General features: G+C 50.9%; 1 protein-coding gene across 1 annotated transcript in view; it reads left to right on the forward strand.

Moving 5' to 3' along the window:
* The window catches only part of LOC146007353 (uncharacterized), an 83230-nt gene that overhangs the window by 38745 nt on the left and 23554 nt on the right, over positions 1-20931 (forward strand). The window contains exon 6 of the mRNA XM_083145702.1: positions 12260-13558. Coding sequence (XP_083001828.1) covers positions 12260-13558 — 1299 coding nt within the window. The remainder of the gene's footprint in view (positions 1-12259; positions 13559-20931) is intronic.

Raw genomic sequence — 20931 nt, forward strand, 5'->3', positions numbered from 1 at the left:
AGGTGGCTGCTGGGAATGGGAAGTTATACAGTAGCACCGGGGGATGTGACGGGAGAGGTGGCTGCTGGGAATGGGAAGTTATACAGTAACACCGGGGGATGTGACCGGAGAGGTGACTGCTGGGAATGGGACATTATACAGTAACACCGGGGGATGTGACCGGAGAGGTGACTGCTGGGAATGCGACATTTTACAGTAACACCGGGGGATGTGACCTGAGAGATGACTGCTGGAAATGGGACATTATACAGTAACACCGGGGGATGTGACCGGAGAGGTGACTGCTGGGAATGGGACGTTATACAGTAACACCGGGGGGATGTGACAGGAGAGGTGACTGCTGGGAATGGGACGTTATACAGTAACACCGGGGGATGTGACCGGAGAGGTGACTGCTGGGAATGGCACGTTATACAGTAACACCGGGGGATGTGACCGGAGAGGTGACTGCTGGGAATGGGACATTATACAGTAACACTGGGGATGTGACCGGAGAGGTGACTGCTGGGAATGAGACATTATACAGTAACACCGGGGGATGTGACCGGAGAGGTGACTGCTGGGAATGGGACGTTATACAGTAACACAGGGGATGTGACCGGAGAGGTGACGGCTGGGAATGGGACGTTATACAGTAACACCGGGGGGATGTGACTGGAGAGGTGACTGCTGGGAATGGGACGTTATACAGTAACACCGGAGGATGTGACCGGAGAGGTGGCTGCTGGGAATGGGACGTTATACAGTAACACCGGGGGATGTGACAGGAGAGGTGACTGCTGGGAATGGGGCGTTATACAGTAACAGCGGGGGATGTGACCGGAGAGGTGACTGCTGGGAATGGGACGTTATACATTAACACTGGGGATGTGACCGGAGAGGTGACTGCTGGGAATGGGAAGTTATACAGTAACACTGGGGGATGTGACCGGAGAGGTGGCTGCTGGGAATGGGAAGTTATACAGTAACACCGGGGGATGTGACAGGAGAGGTGACTGCTGGGAATGGGACGTTATACAGTAACACCGGGGGATGTGACTGGAGAGGTGACTGCTGGGAATGGGACGTTATACAGTAACACCGGGGATGTGACCGGAGAGGTGACCGCTGGGAATGCGACATTTTACTGTAACACCGGGGGATGTGACCGGAGAGGTGACTGCTGGGAATGGGATGCTATACAGTAACACCGGGGGATGTGACCGGAGAGGTGACTGCTGGGAATGGGACATTATACAGTAACAAAGGGGGATGTGACCGTTGACTTGACTGCTGGGAATGGGACGTTATACAGTAACACCGGGGGATGTGACCGGAGTGGTGACTTCTGGGAATGGGACGTTATACAGCAACACCAGGGATGTGACAGGAGAGGTGACTGCTGGGAATGGGACGTTATACAGTAACACCAGGGATATGACCAGAGAGGTGACTGCTGGGAATGGGACGTTATACAGTAACACCGGGGATGTGACCGGAGAGGTGACTGCTGGGAATAGGTTATACGGTAACACCGGGGATGTGACCAGAGAGGTGACTGCTGGGAATGGGACGTTATACAGTAACACCGGGGATGTGACCAGAGAGGTGACTGCTGGGAATGGGACATTATACGGTAACACCGGGGATGTGACCAGAGAGGTGACTGCTGGGAATGGGACGTTATACAGTAACACCGGGGATGTGACCAGAGAGGTGACTGCTGGGAATGGGACGTTATACAGTAACACCGGGGGATGTGACCGGAGAGGTGACTGCTGGGAATGGGACATTATACGGTAACACCGGGGATGTGACCGGAGAGGTGACTGCTGGGAATGGGACGTTATATTGGAACACCAGGGGATGTGACCGGAGAGGTGACTGCTGGGAAGGGAAGTTATACAGTAGCACCGGGGGATGTGACGGGAGAGGTGGCTGCTGGGAATGGGAAGTTATACAGTAACACCGGGGGATGTGACCGGAGAGGTGACTGCTGGGAATGGGACATTATACAGTAACACCGGGGGATGTGACCGGAGAGGTGACTGCTGGGAATGCGACATTTTACAGTAACAACGGGGGATGTGACCTGAGAGATGACTGCTGGAAATGGGACATTATACAGTAACAAAGGGGGATGTGACCGGTGACGTGACTGCTGGGAATGGGACGTTATACAGTAACATCGGGGGAAGTGACCGGAGAGGTGACTGCTGGGAATGGGACGTTATACAGTAACACCGGGGGATGTGACCGGAGAGGTGACTGCTGGGAATGGGACGTTATACAGTAACACCGGAGATGTGACCGGAGAGGTGACTGCTGGGAATGGGACGTTATACAGTAACACCGGGGGATGTGACAGGAGAGGTGACTGCTGGGAATGGGACGTTATACAGTAACACCGGGGGATGTGACCGGAGAGGTGACTGCTGGGAATGGGACGTTATACAGTGACACCTCGGGATGTGACAGGAGAGGTGACTGCTGGGAATGGGACATTATACAGTAACACCGAGGGATGTGACCAGAGAGGTGACTGCTGGGAATGGGACGTTATACAGTAACACCGGAGGATGTGACCGGAGAGGTGGCTGCTGGGAATGGGACGTTATACAGTAACACCGGGGGATGTGACAGGAGAGGTGACTGCTGGGAATGGGGCGTTATACAGTAACAGCGGGGGATGTGACCGGAGAGGTGACTGCTGGGAATGGGACGTTATACATTAACACTGGGGATGTGACCGGAGAGGTGACTGCTGGGAATGGGAAGTTATACAGTAACACTGGGGGATGTGACCGGAGAGGTGGCTGCTGGGAATGGGAAGTTATACAGTAACACCGGGGGATGTGACAGGAGAGGTGACTGCTGGGAATGGGACGTTATACAGTAACACCGGGGGATGTGACCGGAGAGGTGACTGCTGGGAATGGGACGTTATACAGTAACACCGGGGGATGTGACCGGAGAGGTGACTGCTGTGAATGGGCCTTATACAGTAACACCGGGGATGTGACCGGAGAGGTGACCGCTGGGAATGGGACGTTATACATTAACACTGGGGATGTGACCGGAGAGGTGACTGCTGGGAATGGGAAGTTATACAGTAACACTGGGGGATGTGACCGGAGAGGTGGCTGCTGGGAATGGGAAGTTATACAGTAACACCGGGGGATGTGACAGGAGAGGTGACTGCTGGGAATGGGACGTTATACAGTAACACCGGGGGATGTGACCGGAGAGGTGACTGCTGGGAATGGGACGTTATACAGTAACACCGGGGGATGTGACCGGAGAGGTGACTGCTGTGAATGGGCCTTATACAGTAACACCGGGGATGTGACCGGAGAGGTGACCGATGGGAATGCGACATTTTACTGTAACACCGGGGGATGTGACCGGAGAGGTGACTGCTGGGAATGGGATGCTATACAGTAACACCGGGGGATGTGACAGGAGAGGTGACTGCTGGGAATGGGACGTTATACGGTAACACCGGGGATGTGACCAGAGAGGTGACTGCTGGGAATGGGACGTTATACGGTAACACCGGGGATGTGACCAGAGAGGTGACTGCTGGGAATGGGACGTTATACAGTAACACCGGGGATGTGACCGGAGAGGTGTCTGCTGGGAATGGGTTATACGTTAACACCGGGGGATGTGACCGGAGAGGTGACTGCTGGGAATGGGACATTATACGGTAACACCGGGGATGTGACCAGAGAGGTGACTGCTGGGAATGGGACGTTATACGGTAACACCGGGGATGTGACCAGAGAGGTGACTGCTGGGAATGGGACGTTATACAGTAACACCGGGGATGTGACCGGAGAGGTGTCTGCTGGGAATGGGACGTTATACGGTAACACCGGGGATGTGACCGGAGAGGTGACTGCTGGGAATGGGACGTTATATTGGAACACCGGGGGATGTGACCGGAGAGGTGACTGCTGGGAATGGGACGTTATACAGTAACACCGGGGGATGTGACGGGAGAGGTGGCTGTTGGGAATGGGACATTATACGGTAACACCGGGGATGTGACTGGAGAGGTGACTGCTGGGAATGGGACGTTATATTGGAACACCGGGGGATGTGACCGGAGAGGTGACTGCTGGGAATGGGACGTTATACAGTAACACCGGGGGATGTGACGGGAGAGGTGGCTGCTGGGAATGGGAAGTTATACAGTAGCACCGGGGGATGTGACGGGAGAGGTGGCTGCTGGGAATGGGAAGTTATACAGTAACACCGGGGGATGTGACCGGAGAGGTGACTGCTGGGAATGGGACATTATACAGTAACACCGGGGGATGTGACCGGAGAGGTGACGGCTGGGAATGGGACGTTATACAGTAACACCGGGGGGATGTGACTGGAGAGGTGACTGCTGGGAATGGGACGTTATACAGTAACACCGGGGGATGTGACCGGAGAGGTGACTGCTGGGAATGGGACGTTATACAGTAACACCGGGGATGTGACCGGAGAGGTGACTGCTGGGAATGGGACGTTATACAGTAACACCGGAGGATGTGACCGGAGAGGTGGCTGCTGGGAATGGGACATTATACAGTAACACCGGGGGATGTGACAGGAGAGGTGACTGCTGGGAATGGGGCGTTATACAGTAACAGCGGGGGATGTGACCGGAGAGGTGACTGCTGGGAATGGGACGTTATACATTAACACTGGGGATGTGACCGGAGAGGTGACTGCTGGGAATGGGAAGTTATACAGTAACACTGGGGGATGTGACCGGAGAGGTGGCTGCTGGGAATGGGAAGTTATACAGTAACACCGGGGGATGTGACAGGAGAGGTGACTGCTGGGAATGGGACGTTATACAGTAACACCGGGGGATGTGACCGGAGAGGTGACTGCTGGGAATGGGACGTTATACAGTAACACCGGGGATGTGACCGGAGTGGTGACTTCTGGGAATGGGACGTTATACAGCAACACCAGGGATGTGACAGGAGAGGTGACTGCTGGGAATGTGACGTTATACAGTAACACCAGGGATATGACCAGAGAGGTGACTGCTGGGAATGGGACGTTATACAGTAACACCGGGGATGTGACCGGAGAGGTGACTGCTGGGAATAGGTTATACGGTAACACCGGGGGGATGTGACCGGAGAGGTGACTGCTGGGAATGGGACATTATACGGTAACACCGGCGATGTGACCAGAGAGGTGACTGCTGGGAATGGGACGTTATACAGTAACACCGGGGATGTGACCAGAGAGGTGACTGCTGGGAATGGGACGTTATACAGTAACACCAGGGTATGTGACCGGAGAGGTGACTGCTGGGAATGGGTTATACGTTAACACCGGGGGATGTGACCGGAGAGGTGACTGCTGGGAATGGGACATTATACGGTAACACCGGGGATGTGACCGGAGAGGTGACTGCTGGGAATGGGACGTTATATTGGAACACCAGGGGATGTGACCGGAGAGGTGACTGCTGGGAAGGGAAGTTATACAGTAGCACCGGGGGATGTGACGGGAGAGGTGGCTGCTGGGAATGGGAAGTTATACAGTAACACCGGGGGATGTGACCGGAGAGGTGACTGCTGGGAATGGGACATTATACAGTAACACCGGGGGATGTGACCGGAGAGGTGACTGCTGGGAATGCGACATTTTACAGTAACAACGGGGGATGTGACCTGAGAGATGACTGCTGGAAATGGGACATTATACAGTAACAAAGGGGGATGTGACCGGTGACGTGACTGCTGGGAATGGGACGTTATACAGTAACATCGGGGGAAGTGACAGGAGAGGTGACTGCTGGGAATGGGACGTTATACAGTAACACCGGGGGATGTGACCGGAGAGGTGACTGCTGGGAATGTGACGTTATACAGTAACACTGGGGGATGTGACCAGAGAGGTGACTGCTGGGAATGGGACGTTATACAGTAACACCGGGGGATGTGACCGGAGAGGTGACTGCTGGGAATGGGACGTTATACAGTAACACCAGGGATATGACCAGAGAGGTGACTGCTGGGAATGGGACGTTATTCAGTAACACCGGGGGATGTGACCAGAGAGGTGACTGCTGGGAATGGGACGTTATACAGTAACACCAGGGATGTGACCGGAGAGATGACTGCTGGGAATGGGACATTATACAGTAACAAAGGGGGATGTGACCGGTGACGTGACTGCTGGGAATGGGACGTTATACAGTAACACCGGGGGATGTGACCGGAGAGGTGACTGCTGGGAATGGGACGTTATACAGTAACACCGGGGGATGTGACCGGAGAGGTGACTGCTGGGAATGGGACGTTATACAGTAACACCGGAGATGTGACCGGAGAGGTGACTGCTGGGAATGGGACGTTATACAGTAACACCGGGGGATGTGACCGGAGAGGTGACTGCTGGGAATGGGACGTTATACAGTAACACTGGGGATGTGACCGGAAAGGTGACTGCTGGGAATGGGACGTTATACAGTAACACTGGGGGATGTGACCGGAGAGGTGGCTGCTGGGAATGGGAAGTTATACAGTAACACCGGGGGATGTGACCGGAGAGGTGACTGCTGGGAATGGGACGTTATACAGTAACACCGGGGGATGTGACCGGAGAGGTGACTGCTGGGAATGGGACGTTATACAGTAACACCGGGGGATGTGACCGGAGAGGTGACTGCTGGGAATGGGACGTTATACAGTAACACCGGGGGATGTGTCTGGGTGATGACTGTACCATTGTGTGTGTCAGGTGCCTATAAGGTGTGAGGATGTCACTGTCTATCTCTCCATGCAGGACGGGGAGTATATAGAGGAACACAGGGGTCTGTACAAGGACGTGATGACGGAGAATCATCGGCCCCTCACATCACTGGGTAAGAGGAGACATTTATTGTACATAGGGGAGCAGGTATGGGGGTCCCCTATATACACCCAGCATCTTATAATTACATATATACAATGTCCTCAGTCACTGCGTGTCTCCTACAGATGGGCCCAGTAACAGGAATACCCCAGAGAGATGTCCCCGTCCTCTGTATTCCCAGGATAATCACATATATACCATGTCCTCAGTCACTGTGTGTATCCTGCAGATGGGCCCACTAACAGGAATACCCCAGAGAGATGTCCCCGTACTCTGTATTCCCAGGATAATCACATATATACAATGTCCTCAGTCACTGCGTGTCTCCTACAGATGGGCCCAGTAACAGGAATACCCCAGACAGATGTCCCCGTCCTCTGTATTCCCAGGATAATCACATATATACAATGTCCTCAGTCACTGCGTGTCTCCTACAGATGGGCCCAGTAACAGGAATACCCCAGACAGATGTCCCCGTCCTCTGTATTCCCAGGATAATCACATATATACCATGTCCTCAGTCACTGTGTGTCTCCTACAGATGGGGCCAGTAACAGGAATACCCCAGAGAGATGTCCCCGTCCTCTGTAATCCCAGGATAATCACATATATACCATGTCCTCAGTCACTGTGTGTCTCCTACAGATGGGGCCAGTAACAGGAATACCCCAGAGAGATGTCCCCGTCCTCTGTATTCCCAGGAACATTCGATTGGTAAAAAAGTTCATAACGTACAGGAAGAGGAGGAGACGGATGTGAGGGGGGACCAGCGATATAAGGAGAAGAAAAGCCCTACAGATATCAGCACAGGTGAGTAATAAACCACTTATTGCAGAATAGACTACAAACTAATGAATCAAATACATCTGTTCAGTGGGGGAGTCAGGCGCCATCAGCCCCTATTATACTCCTGATCTCCCCTCACATCATGTCACTGTGTGTTACCAGCCCAGGGATCTGACCAGTCTCCTCCCCGCACTCTCTGGTGTATCTCATACATCAGCAGCCATCAGCCCCTATTAGACTCCTGCTCTCCCCTCACATCATGTCACTGTGTGTTACCAGCCCAGAGATCTGACCAGTCTCCTCCCCGCACTCTCTGGTGTATCTCATACATCAGGAGCCATCAGCCCCTATTATACTCCTGCTCTCCCCTCACATCATGTCACTGTGTGTGACCAGCCCAGAGATCTGACCAGTCTCCTCCCCGCACTCTCTCTGGTGTATCTCATACATCAGGAGCCATCAGCCCCTATTATACTCCTGCTCTCCCCCTCACATCATGTCACTGTGTGTTACCAGCACAGAGATCTGACCAGTCTCCTCCCCGCACTCTCTGGTGTATCTCATACATCAGGAGCCATCAGCCCCTATTATACTCCTGCTCTCCCCCTCACATCATGTCACTGTGTGTTACCAGCCCAGAGATCTGACCAGTCTCCTCCCCGCACTCTCTGGTGTATCTCATACATCAGGAGCCATCAGCCCCTATTATACTCCTGTTCTCCCCCTCACATCATGTCACTGTGTGTTACCAGCCTAGAGATCTGACCAGTCTCCTCCCCGCACTCTCTGGTGTATCTCATACATCAGCAGCCACCAGCCCCTATTATACTCCTGCTCTCCCCCTCACATCATGTCACTGTGTGTTACCAGCCCAGAGATCTGACCAGTCTCCTCCCCGCACTCTCTGGTGTATCTCATACATCAGCAGCCACCAGCCCCTATTATACTCCTGCTCTCCCCCTCACATCATGTCACTGTGTGTTACCAGCCCAGAGATCTGACCAGTCTCCTCCCCGCACTCTCTGGTGTATCTCATACATCAGGAGCCATCAGCCCCTATTATACTCCTGCTCTCCCCCTCACATCATGTCACTGTGTTACCAGCCCAGAGATCTGACCAGTCTCCTCCCCACACTCTGGTGTATCTCATACATCAGCAGCCATCAGCCCCTATTATACTCCTGCTCTCCCCCTCACATCATGTCACTGTGTGTTACCAGCCCAGAGATCTGACCAGTCTCCTCCCCGCACTCTCTGGTGTATCTCATACATCAGCAGCCATCAGCCCCTATTATACTCCTGCTCTCCCCCTCACATCATGTCACTGTGTGTTACTAGCCCAGAGATCTGACCAGTCTCCTCCCCGCACTCTCTGGTGTATCTCATACATCAGAAGCCATCAGCCCCTATTATACTCCTGCTCTCCCCCTCACATCATGTCACTGTGTGTTACCAGCCCAGAGATCTGACCAGTCTCCTCCCCGCAATCTCTGGTGTATCTCATACATCAGGTGCCATCATCCCCTATTATACTCCTGCTCTCCCCCTCACATCATGTCACTGTGTGTTACCAGCCCAGAGATCTGACCAGTCTCCTCCCCGCACTCTCTGGTGTATCTCATACATCAGGAGCCATCAGCCCCTATTATACTCCTGCTCTCCCCCTCACATCATGTCACTGTGTGTTACCAGCCCAGAGATCTGACCAGTCTCCTCCCCGCACTCTCTGGTGTATCTCATACACGAGGAGCCATCAGTCCCTATTATACTCCTGCTCTCCCCCTCACATCATGTCACTGTGTGTTACCAGCCCAGAGATCTGACCAGTCTCCTCCCCGCACTCTCTGGTGTATCTCATATATCAGCAGCCATCAGCCCCTATTATACTCCTGCTCTCCCCCTCACATCATGTCACTGTGTGTTACCAGCACAGAGATCTGACCAGTCTCCTCCCCGCACTCTCTGGTGATCTCATACATCAGGAATTACCAGCCCCGTACCATTATCCCTTCTCCACCAAACCCAGATTCGCCCACCTGAGAGGTACGATTGGTCACAATTGTGGCTTTACACCACATATAAGTCCTGTATAATATAATATTCTCACCCTTTATCTTCCTTGCACATTTGGAGGAAGGACCTGGTCTAGCTGACCTACATTTCTTGCATATACGGTGGTCTTGGTCCATATAGTTATTCCTTTGGTCGCCAGCCTGATCACTCCCATTGGTGAGTATCTCCCCTCATTAGGCCCAAGGGCGTGTATTCTGGATATCATGGATGAAGATCTTCTGGACAAGTTCCTTAGAAAATGACTTGTCCTTGACGTTGGTGGCACCTCGGGTCCTCCCGTTGCTGGTCATTAACAAGCTGGAGGGCAGAGAGGGTGTGGCCTGACCAGGAGAGTGACAGGATACCTTGAAATGAAACTCCTGCACCATCCTATAAAAATCAGGGTTTGGGCAGTGGTTCCTGCTGCACGTCTCTCCTACCTTACCCCTCTGAGACCCCTCCGGATAGGAACTGGTAGTGCTGTGGAGCTCTGCAGGTTATGGCCTTCCTCTCCTAAAAGCCAGGGCCTAGATTTTATCCTGCACCCAGTGGCGGAGCGCCAGGACCCATTTCTGTTCAGTGCACTTCTGTCCGCCCCCCCCCCCAATCTGCTTTTCCAACCTCCCTCTCTTTTGTTCTCTCCCATCCCTCTGTAGTCACTGTGTCCTCCACACTGCTGTCAGTCATATGCCTTGGATATTCTTGTAGATGTCCAACACAATAGTCACCCCACCTAACAACGCCACCGTGACTTCCACACAATCATTGCCCCATTGGCGTCCACACAACCATAATGAGAGGCTTCAATATTCCTGAGAGGCGCGCCACAGTTGTGCAAGTGTGTATGTATATATATAGATATATATACACACACACACACACACAATTCCCATATGGGAATAACTGCACTCTCCAGACTTCTTAATAGTGTTAACGGTGTCCGCGTCCAGTTCATTGTTCTTATCAGAGCCTGTTGACGTTTCGGTCCAGGAGGACCTTTCTCAAGGCAGAGGTAGCTTCTCAAATATATCCAAAGTAGGTATTCCAATATGTGTAGGTGGGGGAACCGGGGCCCCCTATACCTACTTTGGATATATTTGGCATTTAGGCCTGTCTCTAATAAAAGCTAGGGCTCCAGCTGGAGCTGTGAGAGTACCGACAGCAGAAGGTAATGAAAGGTGCGGGGAGGCCGCTGGTACTCACAGACGCTGGACACAGACTGGACGGAATGGTTCTCTGACACAGGCCGGATTACACTGAGTACTCTCTGAATCTAGGACTCTCAGAATGTCCAGGTACATAGCAATTACAGGAACCAGCAGAATACTATCAGTATAACAGGAAAACTAAGGAATATAACAGGAGTGACCAGGATACACAAAGAACTATAACTGGCAGGGTCTCAGTGCTGGAAGAACACCTCAATAGCAAGTGGCCTTGCATGCAGCCACACCCAAAGACCAGGGTATGCATGACCACCAGGCAAGGTGGATCAGCAAAACCCGGAGCACTGATCCAGTGAACCAATACAAAACCCACACAGAACATAGTGACTGCAGAGTTACACCGACCCGCTGGTCAAGGTCAAGGGACCCCAATACCAGGTCTTCAACAACAAGGGGTACATCCGGAAACCCGGCACACTGGTATAACAACAAGACAAACAGAAACAAGCTGTAGCTTGTACCAACATTATGTGCTTTCTCTGAGAACAGCACCCCTCAGGTGGAACCCTACTAAATGTGTATAATTTGGGTTATTAGAACACCCACCGTGACATTTGGTCTCTCGCTTGTACCAGTGGTGTTTGGAAAGCTCAGCCACCAAATGGCCGTCATACATTCTAGCCTGGCAGGAGGAACTTGGGAAAAGTCTGACGGAAGCTCAGTACTTCCGCTAGTTCTTCACTTCTGGTATTGGCGACTGTATAATCCTAGCTCGCTGGTATAGATGTCCAGTACAAATACATAACATTTCTCCACGCTGGAGATGTGACCAAGAGATTGGCAACCCTCTCCATATCTGGTGGACTTGCCCTGTACTGATGGATTTTGGGCGGACTGCTCAGAAGGGGACTAGCACCATTACTGGTGTTTCCTTGCCCAACACTCCTGAATTTTGGATAATTTATTGGACATACCTATTTCGATATATAAAAAAATTGCTTTTTCGATATTTGGTAAATGCTGCAAGTGCGACTATACCCTGTTATTAGAGACAGTCGATTTGCCCTCTTGTTATCTATAGATAACTATATGTCAATGGAAGAAAAGGTTAATTAAATAAAAGAAACTAAGCAATGAGAATGTTGTGTACAGCAGATACCAGTAGAAATGCTATTCCTATAGTTGGTGGTATATTGTCCAAGTGGCTGATGGTATTAGTGCTCCTGGGGGATCTGTGGGGCTTCAGGTCTTGGTCACCACCAGACTCTACTGCTTGGTGGTCACCACCTGAGATCATTGTGTTATTTATAATGTTGTCATTCTAATCAGTTTTCCAAAGCCTCGTAATCTTATGTCATCGCTAATTATAGTTATTTGGCTTTGTTACATTTTATTCCCAGCAGATGGATATAACAGCCGGAATGTCTCTGAGGATCACCTTGTTTCATCTCCAGATAGTGAAATAGAAGATAACATCCAAATGGAAGAAAAACCTATCACCCCAGTTATATCGTCTGACCTTTCCGATCATGGGAAATGTTTTCCTGATCACTCTGGCATTGGTAGATCTGTTACATCTATTAAAGCAGGTGCATTGATTCATTGTAAAGGTTACACAGGTTCTACACAGAACAACCCAATTATTACCCATCATCCAGCTAAGGCGGGTGAGAGAACTTTTCCATGTGCTGAGTGTGGGAAATGTTTTACACAAAAATCAGATCTTACTAGACATCAGAAAAGTCACACAGGTGAGAGGCCATTTCTGTGTTCCGAGTGTGGGAAATGTTATACATACAAATCAGATTTTATTAGACATCAGAGAAGTCACACAGGTGATAAGCCATATGCATGCTCTGAGTGTGGGAAATGTTTTACACGTAAACCACAGCTTGTCAGACATCAGAGCCGTCACACAAGTGAGAAACCATTTACATGTTCTGAGTGTGGGAAATGTTTTACACAGGAAAAAGATCTTGTTAAACACGAGAGATGTCATACAGGTGAGAGGCCATATTCATGCCCTGAGTGTGGGAAAGGTTTTATAAACAAATTAGATCTTGTTAGACATCAGAGAATTCACTCAGGCGACAAGCCATTTTCGTGCGCTGAGTGTGGGAAATGTTTTACCTTGAAAGCAAATCTTGTTACACATCAGAGAAGTCACACAGGGGACAAGCCGTTTCTATGCTCTGAGTGTGGGAAATGTTTTATACGTAAATCACAGCTTGTCAGACATCAGAGCCGTCACACAAGTGAGAAACCATTTACATGTTCTGAGTGTGGGAAATGTTTTACACAGGAAAAAGATCTTGTTAAACACGAGAGATGTCACACAGGTGAGAGGCCATATTCATGCCCTGAGTGTGGGAAAGGTTTTATAAACAAATTAGATCTTGTTAGACATCAGAGAATTCACTCAGGCGACAAGCCATTTTCGTGCGCTGAGTGTGGGAAATGTTTTACCTGGAAAGCAAATCTTGTTACACATCAGAGAAGTCACACAGGTGAGAAGCCATTTTCATGCCCTGAGTGTGGGAAATGTTTTACACACAAATCAGATTTTGTTATACATGAACGAAACCACAAAGGTGAGAGGCCATTTCCATGCATTGAGTGTGGGAAATCGTTTACACGCAAAACTCATCTTATTAGACATGAGAAGACTCATATAGGTAAGAAACTATTTCCAAGTACTTAGGGGTAAATGTACAGAATATGGGAGTTCTACCAATCAGATGCTATCTATAAGAAGTAGAATCTAATCTGGTTGCTATGGGCAACCTTCCATCTTCAATAGAACTCCCATTTTAGTAAATGTACCACTTAGTTTGGGAAATGTTTTACACAGAAATCAGCTGTTGTTTTCCATCACAGAAATCTAATTTATGAGAAGCCAGATTAATGTTCCGATTGTGTGAAATGACAACTATGATTTTTAAACCATAATTTACATAGCTGAGACTCTGTATGTGGAAAGTATTTACTCTAGGAACAGATGTCAGTAAGTGTAGTAATCCTCCATCCTTGGGCTCCTCGCTGAGGTGATCCAACCTTTTGTTGTTGTAAAATAATTGTGATGATCCTGTTTAACTATAAAATGTTGTCTCTGTGGTTTCCTTATTTCTGTTTCCATCTGTAATAAGGGTTCAACGTAATAGATACAATAATCTATATGTTGTTATTCAGGGTAAATAACGTCTCAAGATGGCGCCTCTGTATTCAATGGCCTAAAGGCACATACACACTGGACAATTTTTTTTTACCAATTTCGTTGAAAGACATTTCCCTTGAACCTAGTGTCCTGGACGAAAGATGTTGACGACAGACGAAAGATCTAGCTACAGTTTATAGGCTGTTTTTGAAAGATCTCCATATTGAGCTGCATGCACGGTTGACTGGTGGGTATGCGCATCATCGTTCGTCGCAAACACACTGAAAGATATTTTGGTCAAAAAAGTTGGTCAACAAAATTGTACAGTGTGTATGCACCTTAACAGTTACCAGAAATTGTGCGTCTAGAGAAATGTTTTCCCTGTGCATGTAGCAGTATCCAATACCCACTTGCAATAAGCTTGCTGAATTATTGCAGCCCTGCGATTAGCGGCAAGTCCATCCGTTACTGCTCGCCATCAAATTATTCTTTGAGGGGATTTTGAGGAGGAGGAACCCACAGACTTAGTGGAGTGGGATCAAATAGACTGCGGAACCGGCAAAGCCACCGACGTACCAGCTAGCTGAATAGGCAGGTAAAGCCATCGAGCAATAGACAGCTTTGAGGCAGGACAACCATCTTATGAGCATCATATAGCACAAAAACAAAATCCATCTTCCTGACACCTGCCGTCCTTTTAAGGTAAATCTCCAAGCCCCGCGCAACATCCAAAGATTTTAGTTCAGATAAACCGAACCGTGACGGAACTACGATGAGTTGGATCAGGTGAAACGGTGAAAGCACCTTAGGCAGAAACGGCGAACGAGTCCTGAGCTCACCTCTGTCCTCGTAAAAGACCAAATAAAGGCTCTTACATGTCAAGGCCCCCAATTCTGAGACCCTCCTAGCTAAGGCCAAAAGCATCAGTCTTCCAAGTAAGGAACTTGTCCTCCACAGAGTCCAACGGCTCGAACCAGGAGGATTGCAGAAATGTCAGGTCCCATGGAGCTGTGGGGGGAACAAAAGGAGGTTGCATGTGAAGCACTCCCTGTACAAAGGTCTGAACCTCCGGTAATAAGGCTAGTCGTTTCTGGATAAGGCAGAGATCTACCCCTTTATGGAGCCCAAATGCAGGCCCACATCCACCCCAGCCTGTAAAAACCGCAGGAACAGGCTCAGATGAATAACAGAGAACAGCGTCTCCCCTCACCTAAGATAATCTGCTCAACCTCCTCGGCAGCAGAGGCCAAGGGTCGTCCGCCTACATAGCCAGAAGAAGGGCTTACCATGCCCTTCTGGGCCAGTCAGGAGAGATTAGAACTGCCTGCGCCTTCTCCTTCCTGACCTTGCGGAGTACCGGGACAGCAACGGAATCGGAGGGAACAGGTACACCAGTCGATATGGCCAGGATGTCGGCAGTGCATCCACCACCGCGGCCTGAGGGTCCCTGGTTCTGGCACAATACAGCCGAAGCTTCTTGTTGAGCCGAGTTGCCTTTAGGTCTATCTCCGGACAGCCCCAACGGTCTGTGAGTAGACAAATGAGGGTGTAGTCCCCACTCCCCCGGGTGCATGTCGTGATGAATGAGGAAGACAGCTTCCCAGTTTTCCATGCCCATTATAATGATGGCCGATATGGCCCTAAGGTTTTTTTCTGCCCAGACGAGAATCCTGGACACCTCTCTCATGCAGGCCCAGCTTTTCGTCCCTTCTTGATGTATGCTACAGCCGTAGCGTTGTCCGACTGCACCTGAATTGATTCAGGAGTAGATGGGAGGCTTGACGTAGGGCTTCGTGAATGGCTCTGAGCTCCAAGATATTTATTGGAAGAACAGACTCATGGCTTGACCACTTGCCCTGGAACCCCACCCCTTGGGTAACAGCCCCCCCACCTCTCAGACTTGCGTCTGTTATAAGCAGAATCCAGTCCTGGATTCCGAAGCTCCGCCCCTCCAACAGATGCAGCCGCCCCGCCAGAGATATCCTGGCCTGAGGGGAAATGCATCTGCAGCTGCGAACCCAACCACTCGCACGGGAGGTCCAACTGAAACCCCCTGGCATGGAAGCTACCGTATTGAATCGCCTCGTAGAATGCAACCATCTTTCCTGAGGGACAGGTGCACAGGTGGACTGAGACCCTGCCCAGTCTCAGAACTTCCCTGACCAGAGACTGAAGCGTCTCCACTTTGTCTGGAGGCAGAAAAACCCTTTAGGCCACAGTTACCAAGACCATTCCCAGAAACAGAAGCCTCGGGGTAGGCACCATCCAGGACGGGACAATAGGTGAGTACTCCGATCTAGGCTGACCGACCGCAGTTCCCTGCACCTCGCCTTTACCAAGAGATCGTCCAGGTACGGGATAATATTGATCCAATGCGTACGCCGCGGCAACACCGTCACCAACATCACCTTTGTGATTACCCTTGGAGCCGTGGGCAGTCCGAAGGGCAGAGCCTGAACCTGGTAATGGTCATCTAAGAGAGCAAACCTGAGGTATATTTGCTTATAAACGCTTAGCAATCTGGAATGTTTTTCTCTGGAGTTTCCCAGGCTGGCTTAAACAGATACATCACGGGGCAGAACAATTAGGGGTCCCCAGGATTTAATGAAACCAGCACCAGGCTCAAGGGCCGGTCCTGGTTCCCAAAATATGGGGGACAAAATGAGTAGGGGTCCCCCTGTATTTCACGAACCATCCCCCAGCAGTACAAATAGTAAAAAAAAACACACACACACTGACAGTAAAATGTTATTTCACACGGAGCCCATTCATCCAATACTTACCTATGTTGATAGAAGATCCGTCTCCTTCTCCTATAGAATCCATAGTGCGGTACCTGTGGAAGGAAAATATACTCACCACGCTGATCTTCGGGGCTTCTCCGGACCCTGTGCATCTGATTTCCTCCGATACCTGTGTTAGCTGTGTCTGTGCTGCGTAGCCGCTATCTGCTGGGACATTTGTGACCTAATACATTTCATAGAACTCAAGCAATGCGGTTCTGCCACATAACCGCCAAATGCGTCACTTTGCTGTGACAGCTGGCCACATATGAGCGTGTCAGTAGGGGAGGGTGAAAGCCTGGTGCCACATACAGCGCATGAAGGAGATAGAGACACACACACACACAGTGACAACCTGCGACTGGAGTGCCTTGGAGGAGCCTGAACACGCTGCACTGTTCCTCTGCTGAGTAATGGTGCTGAGGCGCCGCCGGTCCTGCTCTGAGGTAGCTCCGCCCCCCGGAGCTACTGATATATTTACACTGGCAAAAAACTTTTATATAGTGTAAATAAGAGTTAAAGTGCCCCAATTCACCGATGCTGCCAGTGTGCGCAGGCGGGGTATGGCCACCTGCACATAAATGCCCCTAGTGGGTTCCCACGATATCTGCTCACCACTCCAATGAAGTTCAGTGCGCGGCATGCTGAGGGCGTGTGCGCACAGGCGCCGTGCTTAGCGGTACACTGACCCTACGTTCCGTCAGCTGCACATTATTCCAACCTTAGCTGTGGGAGGGGTCTAGGGGGGAGGAGCCAGCACACCCTGTTGATGTTTTTTTAATCTGCACTGGCTCCTTTGGACCCCATCTATACCCACCATATAGGGGATTCTGACTGAATCAATCCCCTGCGCGTTCGCAATGGGGGACCGATTTTTGGCTACACGCACACACAAGTCCGGGCGTGGGGTGGCGGGCCAGGGGAACGCCCATGGGAACGCCCCGCACTGAAGGCTGCGAATGGATAATTATGCAAATCATCCATTCACAGCTGTGCGGGGGTTCGTGTCGTGCAAGAGGGGCATGCGGGCGTCGTCTATCTTGCGAGTCAACCAGAATAAGGGCCTAAGTGAACCCCAGTAACCCTTATAGATGATAGAGAAAAAGAATTCCAAGATTTAAAGGAAAAACCGAGAGATGATCTTCTGAGAGAACAGAGACGAAAGATAAGAGAGAAAGAGTGTGGCCAAACAGGTGGGAGACACGATACATAAACATTGGCAGCAATCCTGTCTAACAACCAGCCATCGTGCTCAGGAATTCCAGGGACCTGGGGAAGACACTAGTAAGACTCATCTGACCGGCCAAGTGTCATCCACCCTATACACCGCTGAGGGCCAAGTGTCATCCACCCTGTACACCACTGAGGTCCAAGCGTCATCCACCCTATACACCACTGAGGGCCAAGTGTCATCCACCCTATCCACCACTGAGGGCCAAGTGTCATCCACCCTATCCACCACTGAGGGCCAATAATACACCACTAAGGGCCAAGCGTCATCCACCCTATCCACCACTGAGGTCCAAGTGTCGTACACCCTATTCACCACCCAGGGCCAAGTGTCATCTGCCCTATTCACCACTGAGGGCCAAGTGTCATCCACCCTATACACCATTGAGGCCAAGTGTCATCCACCCTATACACCACTGAGGTCCAAGTGTCATCCACCCTATACACCACTGAGGTCCAAGCGTCATTCACCCTATACACCACTGAGGGCCAAGCGTCATCCACCCTATACACCACTGAGGTCCAAGTGTCATTCGCCCTATACACCATTGAGGCCGAGTGTCATCCACCCTATACACCACTGAGGTCCAAGTGTCATCAACCCTATACACCACTGAGGTCCAAATGTCATCAACCCTATACATCACTGAGGGCCAAGCATCATCCACCCTATACACCACTGAGGTCCAAGCGTCATCCACCCTATACACCACTGAGGGCAGAGTGTCATCCACCCTATACACCACTGAGGTCCAAGTGTCATCCACCCTATACACCCCTGAGGGCCGAGTGTCATCCACCCTATACACCACTGAGGTCCAAGTGTCATTCGCCCTATACACCACTGAGGTCCAAGTGTCATTCGCCCTATACACCACTGAGAGCCAAGTGTCATCCGCCCTATACACCACTGAGGTCCAAGTGTCATCAACCCTATACACCACTGAGGTCCAAATGTCAGCAACCCTATACATCACCGAGGGCCAAGCGTCATCCACCCTGTACACCACTGAGGTCCAAGCGTCATCCACCCTATACACCACTGAGGGCCAAGTGTCATCCACCCTATCCACCACTGAGGGCCAAGTGTCATCCACCCTATCCACCACTGAGGGCCAATAATACACCACTAAGGGCCAAGCGTCATCCACCCTATCCACCACTGAGGTCCAAGTGTCGTACACCCTATTCACCACCCAGGGCCAAGTGTCATCTGCCCTATTCACCACTGAGGGCCAAGTGTCATCCACCCTATACACCATTGAGGCCAAGTGTCATCCACCCTATACACCACTGAGGTCCAAGTGTCATCCACCCTATACACCACTGAGGTCCAAGCGTCATTCACCCTATACACCACTGAGGGCCAAGCGTCATCCACCCTATACACCACTGAGGTCCAAGTGTCATTCGCCCTATACACCATTGAGGCCGAGTGTCATCCACCCTATACACCACTGAGGTCCAAGTGTCATCAACCCTATACACCACTGAGGTCCAAATGTCATCAACCCTATACATCACTGAGGGCCAAGCATCATCCACCCTATACACCACTGAGGTCCAAGCGTCATCCACCCTATACACCACTGAGGGCAGAGTGTCATCCACCCTATACACCACTGAGGTCCAAGTGTCATCCACCCTATACACCACTGAGGTCCAAGTGTCATCCACCCTATACACCCCTGAGGGCCGAGTGTCATCCGCCCTATACACCACTGAGGTCCAAGTGTCATTCGCCCTATACACCACTGAGGTCCAAGTGTCATTCGCCCTATACACCACTGAGAGCCAAGTGTCATCCGCCCTATACACCACTGAGGTCCAAGTGTCATCAACCCTATACACCACTGAGGTCCAAATGTCAGCAACCCTATACATCACCGAGGGCCAAGCGTCATCCACCCTATACACCACCGAGGTCCAAGCGTTATCCACCCTATACACCACTGAGGTCCAAGCGTCATCCACCCTATACACCACTGAGGTCCAAGCGTCATCCACCCTATACACCACTGAGGGCCAAGCGTCATCCACGCTATACACCACTGAGGGCCGAGCGTCATCCACCCTATACACCACTAAGGTCCAAGTGTCATTCGCCCTATACACCATTGAGGCCGAGTGTCATCCACCCTATACACCACTGAGGTCCAAGTGTCATCAACCCTATACACCACTGAGGTCCAAATGTCATCAACCCTATACATCACTGAGGGCCAAGCGTCATCCACCCTATACACCACTGAGGTCCAAGCGTCATCCACTCTATACACCACTGAGGGCAGAGTGTCATCCACCCTATACACCACTGAGGTCCAAGTGTCATCCACCCTATACACCACTGAGGGCCGAGTGTCATCCACCCTATACACCACTGAGGGCCGAGTGTCATTCCCCCTATACACCACTGAGGGCCGAGTGTCATTCGCCCTATACACCACTGAGGTCCAAGTGTCATTCGCCCTATACACCACTGAGGTCCAAGTGTCATTCGCCCTATACACCACAGAGGTCCAAGTGTCATTCGCCCTATACACCACTAAGGGCCAAGCGTCATCCGCCCTATACACCACTGAGGTCCAAGCGTCATCCGCCCTATACACCACTGAGGGCCAAGCGTCATCCACCCTATACACCACTGAGGTCCAAGCGTCATCCACCCTATACACCACTGAGGTCCAAGTGTCATCAACCCTATACACCACTGAGGTCCAAGTGTCATCAACCCTATACATCACTGAGGGCCAAGCGTCATCCACCCTATACACCACTGAGGTCCAAGCGTCATCCACCCTATACACCACTGAGGTCCAAGTGTCATTCGCCCTATACACCACAGAGGTCCAAGTGTCATTCGCCCTATACACCACTGAGGGCCAAGTGTCATCCACCCTATACA

The sequence above is a fragment of the Crinia signifera genome, chromosome 6 (assembly GCF_055691185.1).
Source record: "Crinia signifera chromosome 6, ASM5569118v1, whole genome shotgun sequence".
Taxonomy (NCBI): domain Eukaryota; kingdom Metazoa; phylum Chordata; class Amphibia; order Anura; family Myobatrachidae; genus Crinia; species Crinia signifera.